At 41.8% G+C, this 14,748-nt stretch overlaps 1 protein-coding gene across 2 annotated transcripts in view; it reads right to left on the bottom strand.

Annotated features, from left to right (window-relative positions):
- Nucleotides 1–313: 313 nt before the first annotated feature.
- vps16 (vacuolar protein sorting 16 homolog) overlaps nt 314–14,748 on the bottom strand; it is an 87,919-nt gene continuing 73,484 nt past the window's right edge. For both annotated transcript variants that reach the window (XM_038789020.1, XM_038789021.1), the window contains 5 exons: nt 10,788–10,865; nt 6,204–6,373; nt 4,158–4,254; nt 3,956–4,059; nt 314–1,294 (listed from right to left, as the gene is read on the bottom strand). In XM_038789020.1, coding sequence (XP_038644948.1) covers nt 1,150–1,294; nt 3,956–4,059; nt 4,158–4,254; nt 6,204–6,373; nt 10,788–10,865 — 594 coding nt within the window. In that variant the 3' untranslated portion in view covers nt 314–1,149. The remainder of the gene's footprint in view (nt 1,295–3,955; nt 4,060–4,157; nt 4,255–6,203; nt 6,374–10,787; nt 10,866–14,748) is intronic.

Here is a 14,748-nt window from a genome sequence, read left to right as displayed (position 1 = left end):
CCTGCCCCAGTGGGAACACTTAGTCTCAGGGCCGGAGGATCCGGCCCCTCGTTTGTTGTTGGATTGGAAGAGATTACAGAAATGGGGAATGGCAAGACCAGGGAGGGATAAAAAAAAATGTGAATTTTAAAAACCAAGACATTGCTTGATCAGGAGTCAATGAGGGCAGTAATGGTGATTGGGTAGTGGGACTTGCAGCAGAGGTTTGGATGACTTCAAGTTTACACAGGATAGAATGTGGGTAACCAGCCCAGCCTAGAGTGTGTTAGAATTGTCGAGTCTAGAAGTAACAAAAGGAAGTTACCAATAAATATACTGACAGTGAAACAAAATGTTTTATTCAAATGTTTCCTTCAAAATTCTCGCAAAATACAGAGACATTTATACGATAGATATTTATAACTGCAATCCTCCCTTTCTTGGACTGTCTGTAATTATATATTAATACAAATCAGCTTCATTAATGATTAAGCTATAAACTATAGTTTGACAATTATAAGTTATGTTTTACAGACAAAATACCCTTGGTTCAGAGGCCTTTAATCAACTGGAAGGAACAAAAAACTATTTTTTTCAGGGATATGTCAAATATAACCACGTTATCCCCCAAAAAAGCAATGTACTGCGCAGAAAAGTGAAAGCATTATAACAGAGACGTGTTTCTCTTTCCAGTTAAGCATTTCAATTCTGAACTTCTCTTGATTTTGCAGAAAGAAGAAATTGTAATGATTTTCAGTGTAGTTTTAATGTATTACTATGCCATAAGTCTATTTGAAGTCATTTGTGTCTTGTTTTAAAGTAGAATAAATATAAATTGTGCATTTATACTTGACCTATTTTCTTTTGATTAATGGAGTAACTCAGTTTGAAGTCGTTTACATCAGTGCAGACTCTTTAAATGTCAGACTTAAAGGTAATATTTCACCATACGGGAGAAATCTAAAACATGTGCATAATCAGCAATTCTATGGTGACAAAATAGTCAAACTAAAGCACTTCAACTTTTTCAAGTTTCATTCATTTGCCATTTTACCACATATCTACGTGAACTTTAGGCAATGAACATATCTTCAAACTTTAAAACAACAGACAACTAACTCATGATCAGTGGGGAACATGGTCAAACATTGAACTTGTCTTTGAAAAGTATCATTTCTTTAAAATCTGGGTTTTGGCTCTGTTAATTTTTTCTATAATTAACTGATCACTGGCTGATGTACATTTTGAAAGAATAGTGTTCAACTCGCTTTCATTCTTGCGTTCTGTTGCAGCCTCCACAGCTTGCTCTAGATCTCTGTGACAAAGAGGTAGAACAAAGATAAAATATATGACAGCTATATCAGGAATACAATTGAGAATGAAACACAAAATACTAAATCCCACCAGTTTAAACACAAGTACTAGAAATCTGAAATGCTTCTGCTTGGGTCTCACCCCAACAACCCAAAGATGTGCAGGATGGGTGAATTGGCCACGCTAAATTGCCCATTGATTGGAAAAAAATTTTAAAAAAGAAATCTGAAATGCATGGCAGGCCAGTTAGTTATTGCAAAAAGAAAAAGGGAGGATAAGTTAATATTTTCAGTATCTTCAATAGAAATAAACAGCATCACTTAAAATATATTTTCTGATAAAATCCATGATGAAATTTCAGATGGAATATGTATGTGTACATTGTACTAAAAATGTTATAGCTACGTGCGGTTCCTATCTCAAAACTTGATTTTCTGCTTTCACATTTTTTGTGTCAACCTTTTACCATCAGAAATGCCTATGTTTTTAGTTATAATGAGTTCTGCCTATTCACTTATATCACTCTGTAGCATAGGCTAAAGTAGCCTGCAAGGCTATGGTATTAATCCAGCAACTCAGAAGCGGAGTACAAATACCACATTGGGGAACAAATTCAATAATTTTGGTGATGTCTGGGCTGGTATCAGATAAAATGTCCACAAAATTTGTTGGATTGTAGCAAAAACCCAACTAGCTTGCTTTTGACCCTCAGGTAAAATAATCTTTTGTCCTTATTACACAATTGATTTTTAATGCTCGCCAGGAAAATAGAGATGAACAATAAATCACAGCCTAAATCTTCTGGTCAGCAGCAATACTGCCTGTTGTGCTGCTGCTCACCCAGATTGGCCAGATCCAACTATCATGTGAGAGTACCTTTAAGAAATGGGTGTTTATAAATGGGTGTGTAAATAGATATCTGTAGTGAGAGTACCTTTAAGAAATTGGTGTTTATTACTGCACTGTCAGAGAGTGGGTGGAGCTGGGCTGTGTCAGCTTTTTACTTTCGTTTTTGAGCAGGCTGCAGGATGTGCTTTAGTTTTGTTTTCAGTGTTGGAGCTGAAGCCAGACCAAGCAGGTGTACTGCTGTTCTCTCTGCCATCAAAAGACTATCTCTTGATCATTTGGTGAATTCAGAATTATAAATGTTCTCAGTAGTAAATGTAAACCTAATGTGCTTCTGGTAAAAGGTGTTTTAAGTCTAATGGATGTTAAAAGGAAAGCTTAAAGGATTACTTAGTGCTGTATTCTTTGGGGGTTGTATTTGAATTAATGGTTGCTAAGATGTTCTCTGTATGTTTTAAAAAGGTTAACTGGAGTTCATAGAATAAACATTGTTTTGCTTTTAAAAAGTACTTTTCCATTTCTGCTGTACCACACCTGTAGAGTGGGCCGTGTGCGCCCCATACTACAATCCATTAAATGTTGTGGGTCAGGTGAACTCCATGATACACTTTGGGGTTCTCTAAACCCTGGCCCATATCACAACTCTACTGCCCATTTCTTCCTGGATTTTGCAGTCCTGGCTGACTCAGAAATGGGCAGCCCAGCCTCTCCTGTCTAACGCCAGTGGAAGGAGCAGAATTGGAAACGACTGAGCATTCTATTTACAGCAGTAGCTGCTGTATTTTGGTAAGCTTTTAAAGGTCCAGTCTTGAAATTAATTTGTGTGAGTTAGTGAGTGGGTGAGGTTGGTGAGTGAGTGGGTAGTTTTAAAAATTCAGCAAATAACATCTCAGAATAACATGGTCAAACTTACCAACTGAATTAATTTTTGTGTCATCTTAAACTTTTATTAAAGTTTTCATTTGACATCCTCAGCCACTCCCACAAGCTAAACTTGCATTGATATTTTAGGGCAGAGGTAAGAAAGATTCTATCTGCTATGAGCGGATACTGGTTTCTTCACCAAGCATGTGCGATGTACCTAATTTCTTGGCATGATCAATATTGTTTAGTTAACTGCATTGATGGGATATTTTTCTTTAATTTCCAGCAAAGTCTACTTATTTTTCAAAATAATTTAGAGAGAAAATGGAAATTTTCAGAGCCTTTAGAATCATTAGGTCTAAGAGAACCGAAGGACACCATTAGACACATCATGCTTATGTGGGCACTTGAAAGAACCAATGAATTAGTCCCACTCTCCTGCTTTCGTCACAGCCCTGCAAATATTTTGTTTTCATGTTTAATTTATATTAAAATCCTTTATTTTGAAAAAAGTGTACCCAAGGAAAACTGAAATTGCTGATCAAATACTATGAATTTTGCTTTAAGTCTATAAACTTCATAATGTGCATTAAATTGAAGAGCAGGGAAGAACAATAAGAGTGAGAGTGAGAGAGACAGACAAACAGAAAGGAATCAAAACAGAAATGGGTTCCAGCTGTGCATAGAAATTTCAGTCTTTGGAAAGAAAGGAAGAGGAATTAAATGATAAATCTTCAAACAGACAGGAATATTTTTCTTGTTCAAATATTATCCTACCCATTAATTTTGGGCAATGCACTGAAGCATGTCACAGATTGGGAGTTGGGTCAGAAAGAAACTTAGATTATAAGGTATTGAAGATGACACAAAGCTGTAATAAAGCAGAAGGGATCAGCGAAAGCTCCAATAGATTTATATGCCTAAAGATTGCAGTAAACTTCTTTTTACTTACCCAACCATTATATATCCTTTCACTTTCTGCTCTGGACTGACCTTTGCTACGTATTTCTTAGCTTCATACTTGTTATGATGCTTTACGCAGATTTCAACAAAAGGCTATTAAATGAGATAAAAGTCATGTTTTAAAGAACAATTTTAGTAACAATTAAATATAAAAACAAACCATGTAGTGTTTATGATAACAGAACATATACCATATATCCTATTGGGGACTTCTTGCTTTTAGAAAATCTTTCAAGTTCCTCCCAGTCTTCTTTCTTTGCCAGTGCAGTAATCTTCAGCCACCAAAACCTAAGTGTCACAAAAACAATGACTTTTAAGTGTGCTGTACATTTTAGAGCTGCAAGTTACATTGGCATCTCTTGACTACAAACCACTCTACCCTTTCCTGTTTAACAAAACCAAAATCCAACATCACCACGCATGCAGCATTAACAGAGACACAGCAATTATACAGAAATTATTTCCTGTCTAAATAGCTAGACCAAAATCAGTATTCCTTAGATTATGCCTATTCTTAACTTTATCAATATTATTTCTCAAAACCAGTTCAAGTTACAAACCGTTTTTCCTACTTCTGGTATTGATTTAAAATATTTACTGCTTTTCATCCTCAAAGTTTTTTTTATTCTCTCTTCTGAATTATCAAATATCTGTATCATGCTATTTACTAGCTGAATCATTAAGTATAGCTTTTTGAAAATACACTTTTAAAATAATGAAAGAATTATGAAGTGGTTTATTACAGCATAGTGCAACAGTAGTGAAGGATACAGGTCTGATCCTTGCTAATCTTAACACTCCAGAGTTTAGGATTCAACCGTACTGCCTGGAGAATGCACCAGGTAGAATTCAGGCTTCTCTTCACAGGGTATGGGGAACTCATAAAACATATCTGCATTAGTGTGTGCCTTCTAGGCTGCAGTTAGCACGGCTCTGATTTCAAAAGAGCACCATTATGGTAGATACTTGAGCGACCCTGGAGTGCTGAGTATAGTCACATCCCAATTCTCATTTCAGACATGAGTATATTATAATACATCTGAAATGTTAATGGCCAGATTTTGCAGTTGTAGTGAAAACAAAACTTCCAGCATTTGCTATCATTACAACTATGAAACTGACAGAAATGTAATGTGCAGTTAAACATTGAAATCTAGAAGATGCTTTCAGTGACTCCCTGCTCCACTATAGTGCGAGTTGCTCCCTGCAAAATAAATCTTTAAAAATGACTTGAATTGACATACGCTTCATTTTGTAGGCTTTAATTTTGCTGTTAAAACCTATCAAAATGTTACGCCATGTTGAATATGGTCTAACAGTGCACTATGTCATAATCACTGATGAACAATCTCTGTGCTCAGAAAAGCTAATAATAACAATAATCTTTATTATTCTCACAAGTAGACTACATTAACATTGCAATGAAGTTACTGTGAAAATCCCCATGTCGCCACATTCCGGCGCCTGTTCGGATACACAGAGGGAGAATTCACACTGTCCAATTAACCTACAGCACATCTTTCGGGACTTGTGGGAGGAAACCGGAGCACCTGGAGGAAATCCACGCAGACACAGGGAGAACGTGCAGACTCCACACAGACAGTCGGGAATCAAACCTGGGACCCTGGCGCTGTGAAGCAACCGTACTAACCACTGTGCTACCGTGCCACCCATTTGTCCATTGTGAAACAAAAAAACCCCCACAGAGTTTCAAAATAATAATTGTTATTTTTAAAAAATAATATTTGTATGACCCAATCTTTATTTTCTTTCCTGTAAAATTATTGAAATTGAAAGATAATCAAGATCCTTTATAGCTTGTGGTCTGAGAGAAGTCGTCAATGTGATTGGTTGTTTACCCTGCTTGATGACTGTTGCAGGATGCTACAGATCCACCATCATTGATGCCAGAATCAATTTAACGTCAGGAAAGACAAAATCTATGCTATGGAAATCACTAACGGTGAGCACTATTATTTCACCACTGACCACAAAACCTGGACCATTAACTCTGCTTTTTCTCTCTCCACAGACACTGCCCTGACCTATTGAGTATTTCCAGAATTTTCTGTTATTATTTCAGGTTTCCAGCATCATGTAGCGTTTATCATTTGACACTTATTGGTCTGAACTGTTTTTACTTAAAATTATGAAACACATTTGATTTAGTCACTACATAAATTGTTACAGAGATCTTAATGAATGGTTTGAATGGGACTCAAAGGTTTTGATCATACCTTTTGTCAGGAATTTTGAAGTCTTTGTAAAGCTGCTCAGCTTGTTTGTGCTTGCTTTCCAGTAACAATGTGGAAACAGTTTCATGCAAGGATAAATCTAGAAGCGTTTTACCAGATTCTTTTTGCAAACGAAACTGACAGCGCACCAATTTTATCTGTTCTTCTGTGATCTAGAATACAGTTAAAATACACAACTGGGTTGTTATTTGTAATTGTCTCAAAACATGGAGGCTTTCTTTGCATATTAATTCTGTGAAAGCTTTTGTCTTTTCAATGTTCATGCCTCCTTTTACCTCAGTTTGGATATTGATCTGTGCAAATCTCAGATTTCCCCTCCAAGCAATCATTTTTCATACATTAACACAGGCACTCAACTGCAGAGGGTAACATACACACACACATAACAAGAACACACACACACACTCTCTAGTGCAAGTCACTGATCAGCAATCCACAGTATGTTTTTCTATAAATTTTCCTTCCTGGGGGCAGTACAGTGGTTAGCATTGCTGCCTAAGTCGCCGAAGACCGGGGTTCGAGTCCCGGCCCTGGGTCACTGTCCGTGTGGAGTTTGCACATTCTCCCCGTGCCTGCATGGGTTTCACCCCCACAACCCAAAGATGTGCAGGACAGGTGGATTGGCCACGTTAAATTGCCCCTTAATTGGAAAATAATAATTGGGCACTCTAAATTTATTTAAAAAAAACATTTCTTCCTGGTCTAGAAAGCATCAAAGCCTCCTTTTGAGCAACTCCTCAACTCTTCCCAAACAAAGTCAATACAGAAGAGGAATCAAACTATTATCTGGTTGTAATTACATTGCTATTCAAGGGGCCTTGTGTGCAAATCGGCTGCCATATTTTCTACATCATAACAGAAATTAGACTTATTTGCTTGCAAATGGCTTTTGGACTCTCTGACGTTCAGAAAGGGACTACATACTATCATGCATGGCACTACATTTAACTACAAAGCCATGTTAATCGACATGGCGGGGGAAGGGAAGGTGAGAGAATGAACTGATGGAGTTTAATTTCCTAAATTTATGTTACTGCATTACTCTACCTGTGAAACCTCAAAGTCTGTATGAGAGCATAGCAATTGTGCACAACATACAATAAAATTTAGGATAGATTATGGAGGGCAGCACGGTGGCACAGTGGTTAGCATTGCTGCCTAAGGCACTGAGGACCTGGGTTCGAATCCCGGCCCTGGGTCACTGTCTGTGAGGAGTTTGCACATTCTCCCCATGTCTGTGTGGGTTTCGCCCCCACAACCCAAAGATGTACAGGTAGGTGGATTGGCCATGTTAAATTGTCCCTTAATTGGAAAAAAAATAATTGGGTACTCTAAATTTATTTTAAAAAAGGATAGATTATGGAGTACTTGTCCTAATTTGTGGATTTAGATGGCTGAAGGTATGGCCACCATTACTGGTATGTAGGTTGAACCGGTGCTTTAAAAAAAATCAGAGTCGCAAGAGACAGAGGTTTTGCCCCCGACGATGTCACAGGCCACCATCTCCCTGATATTGAAAAAGGACAAAGACTCTTAGGCATGTGGGTCCTATAGGCCGATCTCTCTGCTCAATGTAGATGCTAAAATACTGGCCAAGTTCTTGGCTGCTAGGATTGAGGACTGTGTGCCAGACGTCATTATGGAAGATCAAACCGGGTTCGTCAAGGGCAGGCAGTTGGTGGCCAATTTAAGAAGGCTGCTGAATGTGATCATGATGCCCCCGGAGAGTAGGGAGGCAGAGGTAGTTGTGGCAATGGGTGCCGAGAAGGCTTTCGACTGGGTTGAGTGGGACTATTTATGGGAGGTGCTGGGACGATTTGGGTTCGGGGAGGGCTTTATCGACTGGGTTAGACTGTTGTACCAGGCTCCGGAGGCTAGTGTAAGGACAACGTTTGACTATTTTAGACTGTACCGAGGGACAAGGCAGGGGTGCCCCCTCTCCCCACTGCTGTTTGCATTAGCAATAGAGCCGCTGGCAATTCCCCTGAGAGCTTCTAGGGGCTGGTACGGTGGTGGGGGGGTGTGTGTGTGTGGAACACAGAGTTTCACTGTACGCCGACTGCTCCTATACATCATGGATCCAGTGGTTGGGATGGATGAAATCATGGGAACTCTGAGGGAATTCAGCTGGTTTTCGGGGTATAAACTGAACATGCCAAAAAGTGAGTTGTTTGTAGTCCAGGCGAGGGGCCTGGAGGGTCGGCTGAGGGGCCTGCCGTTTAGGTTAATAGGGGACAGTTCTAGATACTTAGGGATACAGGTGGCGCGGGACTGCGGCCGGTTGCACAAGTTGAACTTATCTCGGTTGGTGGAGCAAATGAAGGTCGAGTTCCGGAGGTGGGATGCATTCCCACTGACACTAGCGGGGAGAGTGCAGACGGTTAAAATGATGATCCTCCCAAGATTCCTGTTCGTATTCCAGTGTCTCCCCATTTTCATTCCGCGGTCTTTTTTTAAGACGGTCAATAAAATGATTATGGGATTTGCGTGGGTGGGAAAGTCCCTGCGGGTGAGGAGATTGATGCTCGAGAGGAACCGACGGGAAGGGGGGCTGGCGCTGCCAAACATTCGTAATTACTACTGGGCGTCCAACATAGCTATGATAAGGAAGTGGATGGTGGGTGCGGGGGCGGGTGGAGGCCTCTTCATGCAGGGGCACCAGTTTGGCAGCCCTGGTTACGACGCCCCTGCCGCTCCCGCCGGCACGGTACTCCACCAGCCCTATAGTGGTGCCGGCTTTGTGGATCTGGGGCCAATGGAGAAGGCACGTGGAGGAAGTGAATGCACCAGTTTCGTCCCCAATTTGTGACAATCATCGGTTTGCCCCGGGGAATATGGAATGTGGGTTCCGAACATGGCGGAGGGCTGGGATTGAGAGGATGGGGGATCTGTTCTTGGAAGATTGCTTCCTGAGCATGAGGGTGCTAGAGGAGAAATTTGGGCTGGCGAGAGGGAATGATTTCAGGTATTTGCAGGTGTGGGGCTTTCTATGCAGACATATTCCATCCTTCCTGCCACTTAGGGGGATCCAGAACAGGGTAGTGTCCAGTGGATGGGTGGGGGAGGGGAGGGTCTCAGATATATACAAAGAACTTATGGGGGCAGAGGAGTTGCAGACCGATGAGCTGAAGCTTAAGTGGGAAGAGGAGTTCGGAGGTGAGATAGAAGAGGGCTTATGGGCGGAGGCGTTGAAAAGGGTTAACGCGACAGCAACATGCGCTAGGCTCAGCCTGATTCAATTCAAGGTCGTCCACCGGGCCCACATTACAGTGCCCCGGAAGAGTAAATTCTTTGGATTGGAGGACAGGTGCGCCAGATGTTTGGGAGGACCAGCGAACCATGTCCACATGTTCTGGGCATGTCCAAATCTCAGGGGGTACTGGCAGGTATTCATGGACGTTATGTACTGGATACTGAAAACAAGGGTGGTGATGAGTCCAGAAGACCCGGCAGTCTAGGAGGAGAGAGAGGCCGATGTTTTAGCCTTTGCTTCCCTGGTAGCCCGGCGACGAATTCTGCTGGCATGGAGGGACTCAAAACCCCCGAAGTCGGAGGCCCGGCTATTGGATATGGCGAGCTTTCTCGGTCTGGAGAAAATTAAGTTCGCTCTGAGAGGGTCACTGTCAGGGTTTGCCCGGAGGTGGCAGCCATTTATCGACTTCTTCGCGGAAAATTAATCGTCAGCTGGTTTTTGTACTATGTTGGTTGTTCTTTGCACACTGTTTTGTATTGTTGTTGCTTACTATGCCAAAATGCCTCAATAAAATTGTTTGTCAAAAAAAAATTCAGAGTTAGAAAGAAACTTCATGAAGAGGATCATACATCTGGAGGAGGTTACAGAGAGAGGGAGGTCCAAGGTCATTAAGTGATTGAATATGAGAAAGAATATTAAATTTGAGATGCTGTGGGGACCAGAAGGCATTGTAAGATTAGGGAAAATATTTAACAATAAATTCATAAAATTAATTTCAGGTGAATCTTTAGGTGCCACTTTCCTAAAATATTCAAGGTGAAGGCCCTTAGAAAGTTGCTCGATGTCATATTGTGTCAGTGTAATAATAGAGCACTGAAGCACTGACTTGTCCCATAATAAACTCCAGACTTAAACTGGATTGTCTGGTGCTATTTTTTTTGTGGGCTGGGGAGGGAAAAAAAAGTAAGCATGAACAAGCTAATTATCCAAGCCCTGTGGCTAATTGAAAGATAAATATCCGTCACCCCCTAAAAGGAACTAAAAATGTAAGATTTGTAAATACTGTGCAAAAAAGTACAAGGGATCTACAGGTCAGAATGCAGCCCAGCTTTGGGCTTGAGTCCAGTGGTGACATTTTACAGTTGGCAAAGCCTGGCAAATTGACAGCATTGAATGGAAAAGCCAAAGTTCACAAATAGCACTGAAATGGATGTCGGAAACTAAGAACAATAACACTGGTCTTCCATATTACACAGTAGAAAGTTTATTAAGATTTTCAAAGGTGCAATTTTTATTGAAGCTTTTCAAACTACACAGCAGCAGGGAGAAAACAAATTGAGGTGCTTGTATTTGGGCATCATTTTGATACATACCTTGGCAGCAAATTCATTTTTAGCTTTATTATATTCATCGACAGCATTCTGCAAAGCAGCTACTCGCCCTTCAATTGTCTGAAGAATACAAATATACAACTTTAAAACTGCAAAAGAGACTCCAATTTAAAACCTGAAAAACTATCGATGACAAGAAAAGGGACAAGATGACAAGAATTAAAAAAACAGAAAATTCATAAGTAGAAGTAGTAATCTGTTATAAACGTGATATCTAAAAATTTAGGGTACCCAATTAATTTTTTCCAATTAAGGGGCAATTTAGCGTGGCCAATCCACCTACCCTGCACATCGTTGGGTTGTGGGTGTGAAACCCACGCAAACACGGAGAGAATGTGCAAACTCCACACGGACAGTGACCTGGGACCAGGATCGAACCTGGGTCCTCAGTGCCGTGAAACAGCAGTGCTAACCACTGCCCCCTCCCGCATTCACACTTATCACATGATCAGCAATTGAATACAGCTCAGATCCTATTCGAATGCTGATTTCTGAGCAATAGGATATGTTTTGTGCAATGTTGCTACTGGAACAAGTTTAACTTGTAAGTACATTTGGCCAGCTGTAAGCTGTTAATAATTACACCTCTGGAGAAGTGAGTACAGCAATATTGATATTAGTACAAATAATGGGGCAAAATCAAAACATGCTGAAACCCTTTTAAAAAAAAAGAAACTTTAGGTTGATGGGATAAATGCAAGCTTTGCTTTGTGTCAAAGGAGTGATTGAAATTGACCAGCTTCATTTTTGTTTTGGATGAGTTTACTGTCAGACTAATAACTTCTTTTCATTGTAGTTGCCAAACTACTTACTGTCCTGCAGCTCCAACTTCAAGTTATGTCATGGTCTTTACTCCTCAGATTTCAAAATTTACATTATTAATTAGTACATGGTTACTGATTAAGTAAATGCATGTTGGTCATTGCACTAAAACAATCATTGTCTTAAAACAATTCGGCATTGGCCCTGGTAACGGCGCCGTGGCCGCTCCCTCCCACGAGGTATACCACGAGTCCGGTGGTGGCGGCTACCCTCAAGATTTGGGGGCAGTGGAGGCGACATAGGGGAGAAGTGGGGGGCTCGATGGAGGCTCCGTTAAGGGGGAACCATAGGTTCGTCCCGGGGAACATGGATGGGGGATTTCGGGGATGGTATAGAGCGGGCATTAAACAGCTGAAGGACCTGTTTATCGACGGAAGGTTTGCGAGCCTGGGGGAGTTGGAAGAGAAATTTGGGCTCCCGCCGGGAAACATGTTTAGATATCTGCAGGTAAAAGCATTTGCTAGACGGCAGGTGGAGGGATTCCCTGCGCTCCCCGCGAAGGGGGTGAGTGACAGGGTGCTCTCGGGGGTCTGGGTCGGGGAGGGGAAGATATCCGATATCTACAAGCTTATGCAGGAGAAGGAAGAGGCGTCAGTAGAGGAGCTGAAAACGAAGTGGGAGGGGGAACTGGGGGAACAGATCGAAGACGGGACATGGGCTGATGCCCTGGAGAGGGTAAATTCTTCCTCCTCGTGTGCGCGGCTTAGCCTCATCCAATTCAAGGTGCTGCATAGGGCCCACATGACTGGGACGAGGATGAATAGGTTCTTTGGGGGTGAAGATAGGTGTGCCAGGTGCTCGGGGTGTCCAGCGAACCATGCCCATATGTTCTGGGCATGCCCGGCATTGGAGGAGTTCTGGAAGGGGGTGGCGAGGACGGTGTCAAGGGTGGTGGGATCCAGGGTCAAGCCAGGATGGGGACTCGCGATCTTTGGGGTTGGGGTAGAGCCGGGAGTGCAGGAGGCGAAAGAGGCCGGTGTGCTGGCCTTTGCGTCCCTAGTAGCCCGGCGAAGGATTTTGCTACAGTGGAAGGACGCGAGGCCCCCAAGCGTGGAAACCTGGATCAATGACATGGCGGGCTTTATTAAGCTTGAGAAGGTTAAATTCGCCCTGAGAGGATCGGTGCAAGGGTTCTTTAAACGGTGGCAACCTTTCCTCGACTTTCTGGCTCAACGATAGGGTACTGGGACAGTAGCAGCAGCAACCCGGGGGGGGGGGGGGGGGGTGGGGGGGTGGGGGGGGCGTTGATTATGTTAGCTTATTTTATTTAAATTTGATTTATCTAATTTTAATTTATGGTTAAGTTCTCTTGTTTGGGGGGGGGGGTGGGGGAATGTGATACATGTGATGTTACGGTATGGGGGGAATTGTGGGTGTTATGGGGCTGTTAGTTGCATATTACTGCTTTTTGCTATACTTTTTGTTATATTTTCTGCAAAAAATGCCAATAAAAAAAAAAAAAAAAAAACAATTCGGCATTGAGATACAGGGATAACTCAATAAGACTCGGGCAAAATCCAGCCCACTTAATTCATATTATGTTATCATTAAAGGTCGAACTTTACTGATACTGTTTGATTTAAGTTATTGAATGCTTAACTTTTTTTGAAAGAACGTGTTAACAAAAGCACTCAGCCGTTGAGCACAATGTTTCGATTCACATCACCAGCTGTTCTTCCAGCAGGTGTTTAGACAAAAAGAAAGTTCACAAGCCTTGCTGGGGCCTTCCAAATGGAAACCCATTAGGTTTACAGATAGCTCTCAATCTCAAATTTAATCCTGACCTGTCTGGGAAATCCAGAACACTGTAGGTCCTGATTATGGAGGAGTTGCTAGGAGCAACATTGAAGTCAATGGAAATCAGGAGGAAAACGCTCCACTGGTCAGAGTAATACTTAGCATAACAGAAGATGGTTGTGGTTTTTGGGTGCCAATCATCTCAACTGCGTTCAGGTTCCCCAGACTACACTACTTGCATTTAGGTAATGCAAATGTGTCTGTCCTTGACAACGAGGCAGTATTTGACCGGATGTGCCATCATGAAGTTCTAACAAAACTGGAGTCAATGGGAATGGAGGGAAACTTTACACTGGTTGGAATCATACCTAACACTCAAAGATGGTTCTGATTGTTGGAGGTCAATAATCTCGGCCACAGGACATTACAGCAGGAGTTCTGCAGAGTAGTATCTGAGGCTCAATCATCTTCAGCTACTTCATCAATGATATTCCCTCCAACATCAGGTCAGAAGCGGGGATGTTCGCTGATGATTGCACAATGTTCAACCATTCACAATTACTCAGATAATGAATCCAAGCCTGCATGCAGACGACCTGGACAACATACAGGCTTGAGTTGATAATTTACCTTCTTCCAGACCCTTCCATCAGGCAGAAGGTACAGAAGTCTGAAGACTCGCACATCCAGACATAGGAACAGCTTCTTCCCCATAGCTACAAGACTCCTCACTGACTCCCCACGGACTGATCTGTTCCCTGTAAGAACACTATTCACAATGCCCTATGCTGCTCTTGCTCATGTATTTGCTTTGTTTGGCACCTTGTTCCGCACTGTAACCAATCACTGTTTTGTCGATGTACCATTTGTCAATGTTCCTGTTGATTATTCTTGTGTCTACTATGTATGTATTGTGTACGTGCCTCGGCCGCAGAAAAATATTTTTCACTGTACTTCGGTACATGTGACAATAAATCAAATCAACTCAAATCAAGCAGCAAGTGGCATTTGTGTCATGCAATTGTCAGGCAATGATCATTGCCAACCAGAGATAATCTAACCAGCTTCCCTTGATGTTCAATGGTGTTACCTTCACTGAACATTCTGGGAGTTACCATTGACCAGAAACATAACTGAACAAGTCATACAAATACTGTGACTGCAAAAATAAGTCAGAAGCTGAGAATTCTGTGGCAAGCAATTAATCTCACTCCCCAAAGCCTGTCCACCATCACAAATGTGGTGGAATATTGTCCACTTACATGGAGGCCTGCAGCTCCAACAACACTTAAGAAGCTCCACACCATCCAGGATAAAGTAGTCATTTGATTGACAACCCCATTCTCCACTTTAAACACTGCTTTCATCAAAATCGGCACACAGT

The sequence above is a fragment of the Scyliorhinus canicula genome, chromosome 2 (genome assembly GCF_902713615.1).
Source record: "Scyliorhinus canicula chromosome 2, sScyCan1.1, whole genome shotgun sequence".
Lineage (NCBI taxonomy): Eukaryota > Metazoa > Chordata > Chondrichthyes > Carcharhiniformes > Scyliorhinidae > Scyliorhinus > Scyliorhinus canicula.
Note: the sequence above shows the minus strand (reverse complement) of the source record. Positions and strands in the feature narration are given on the sequence as shown.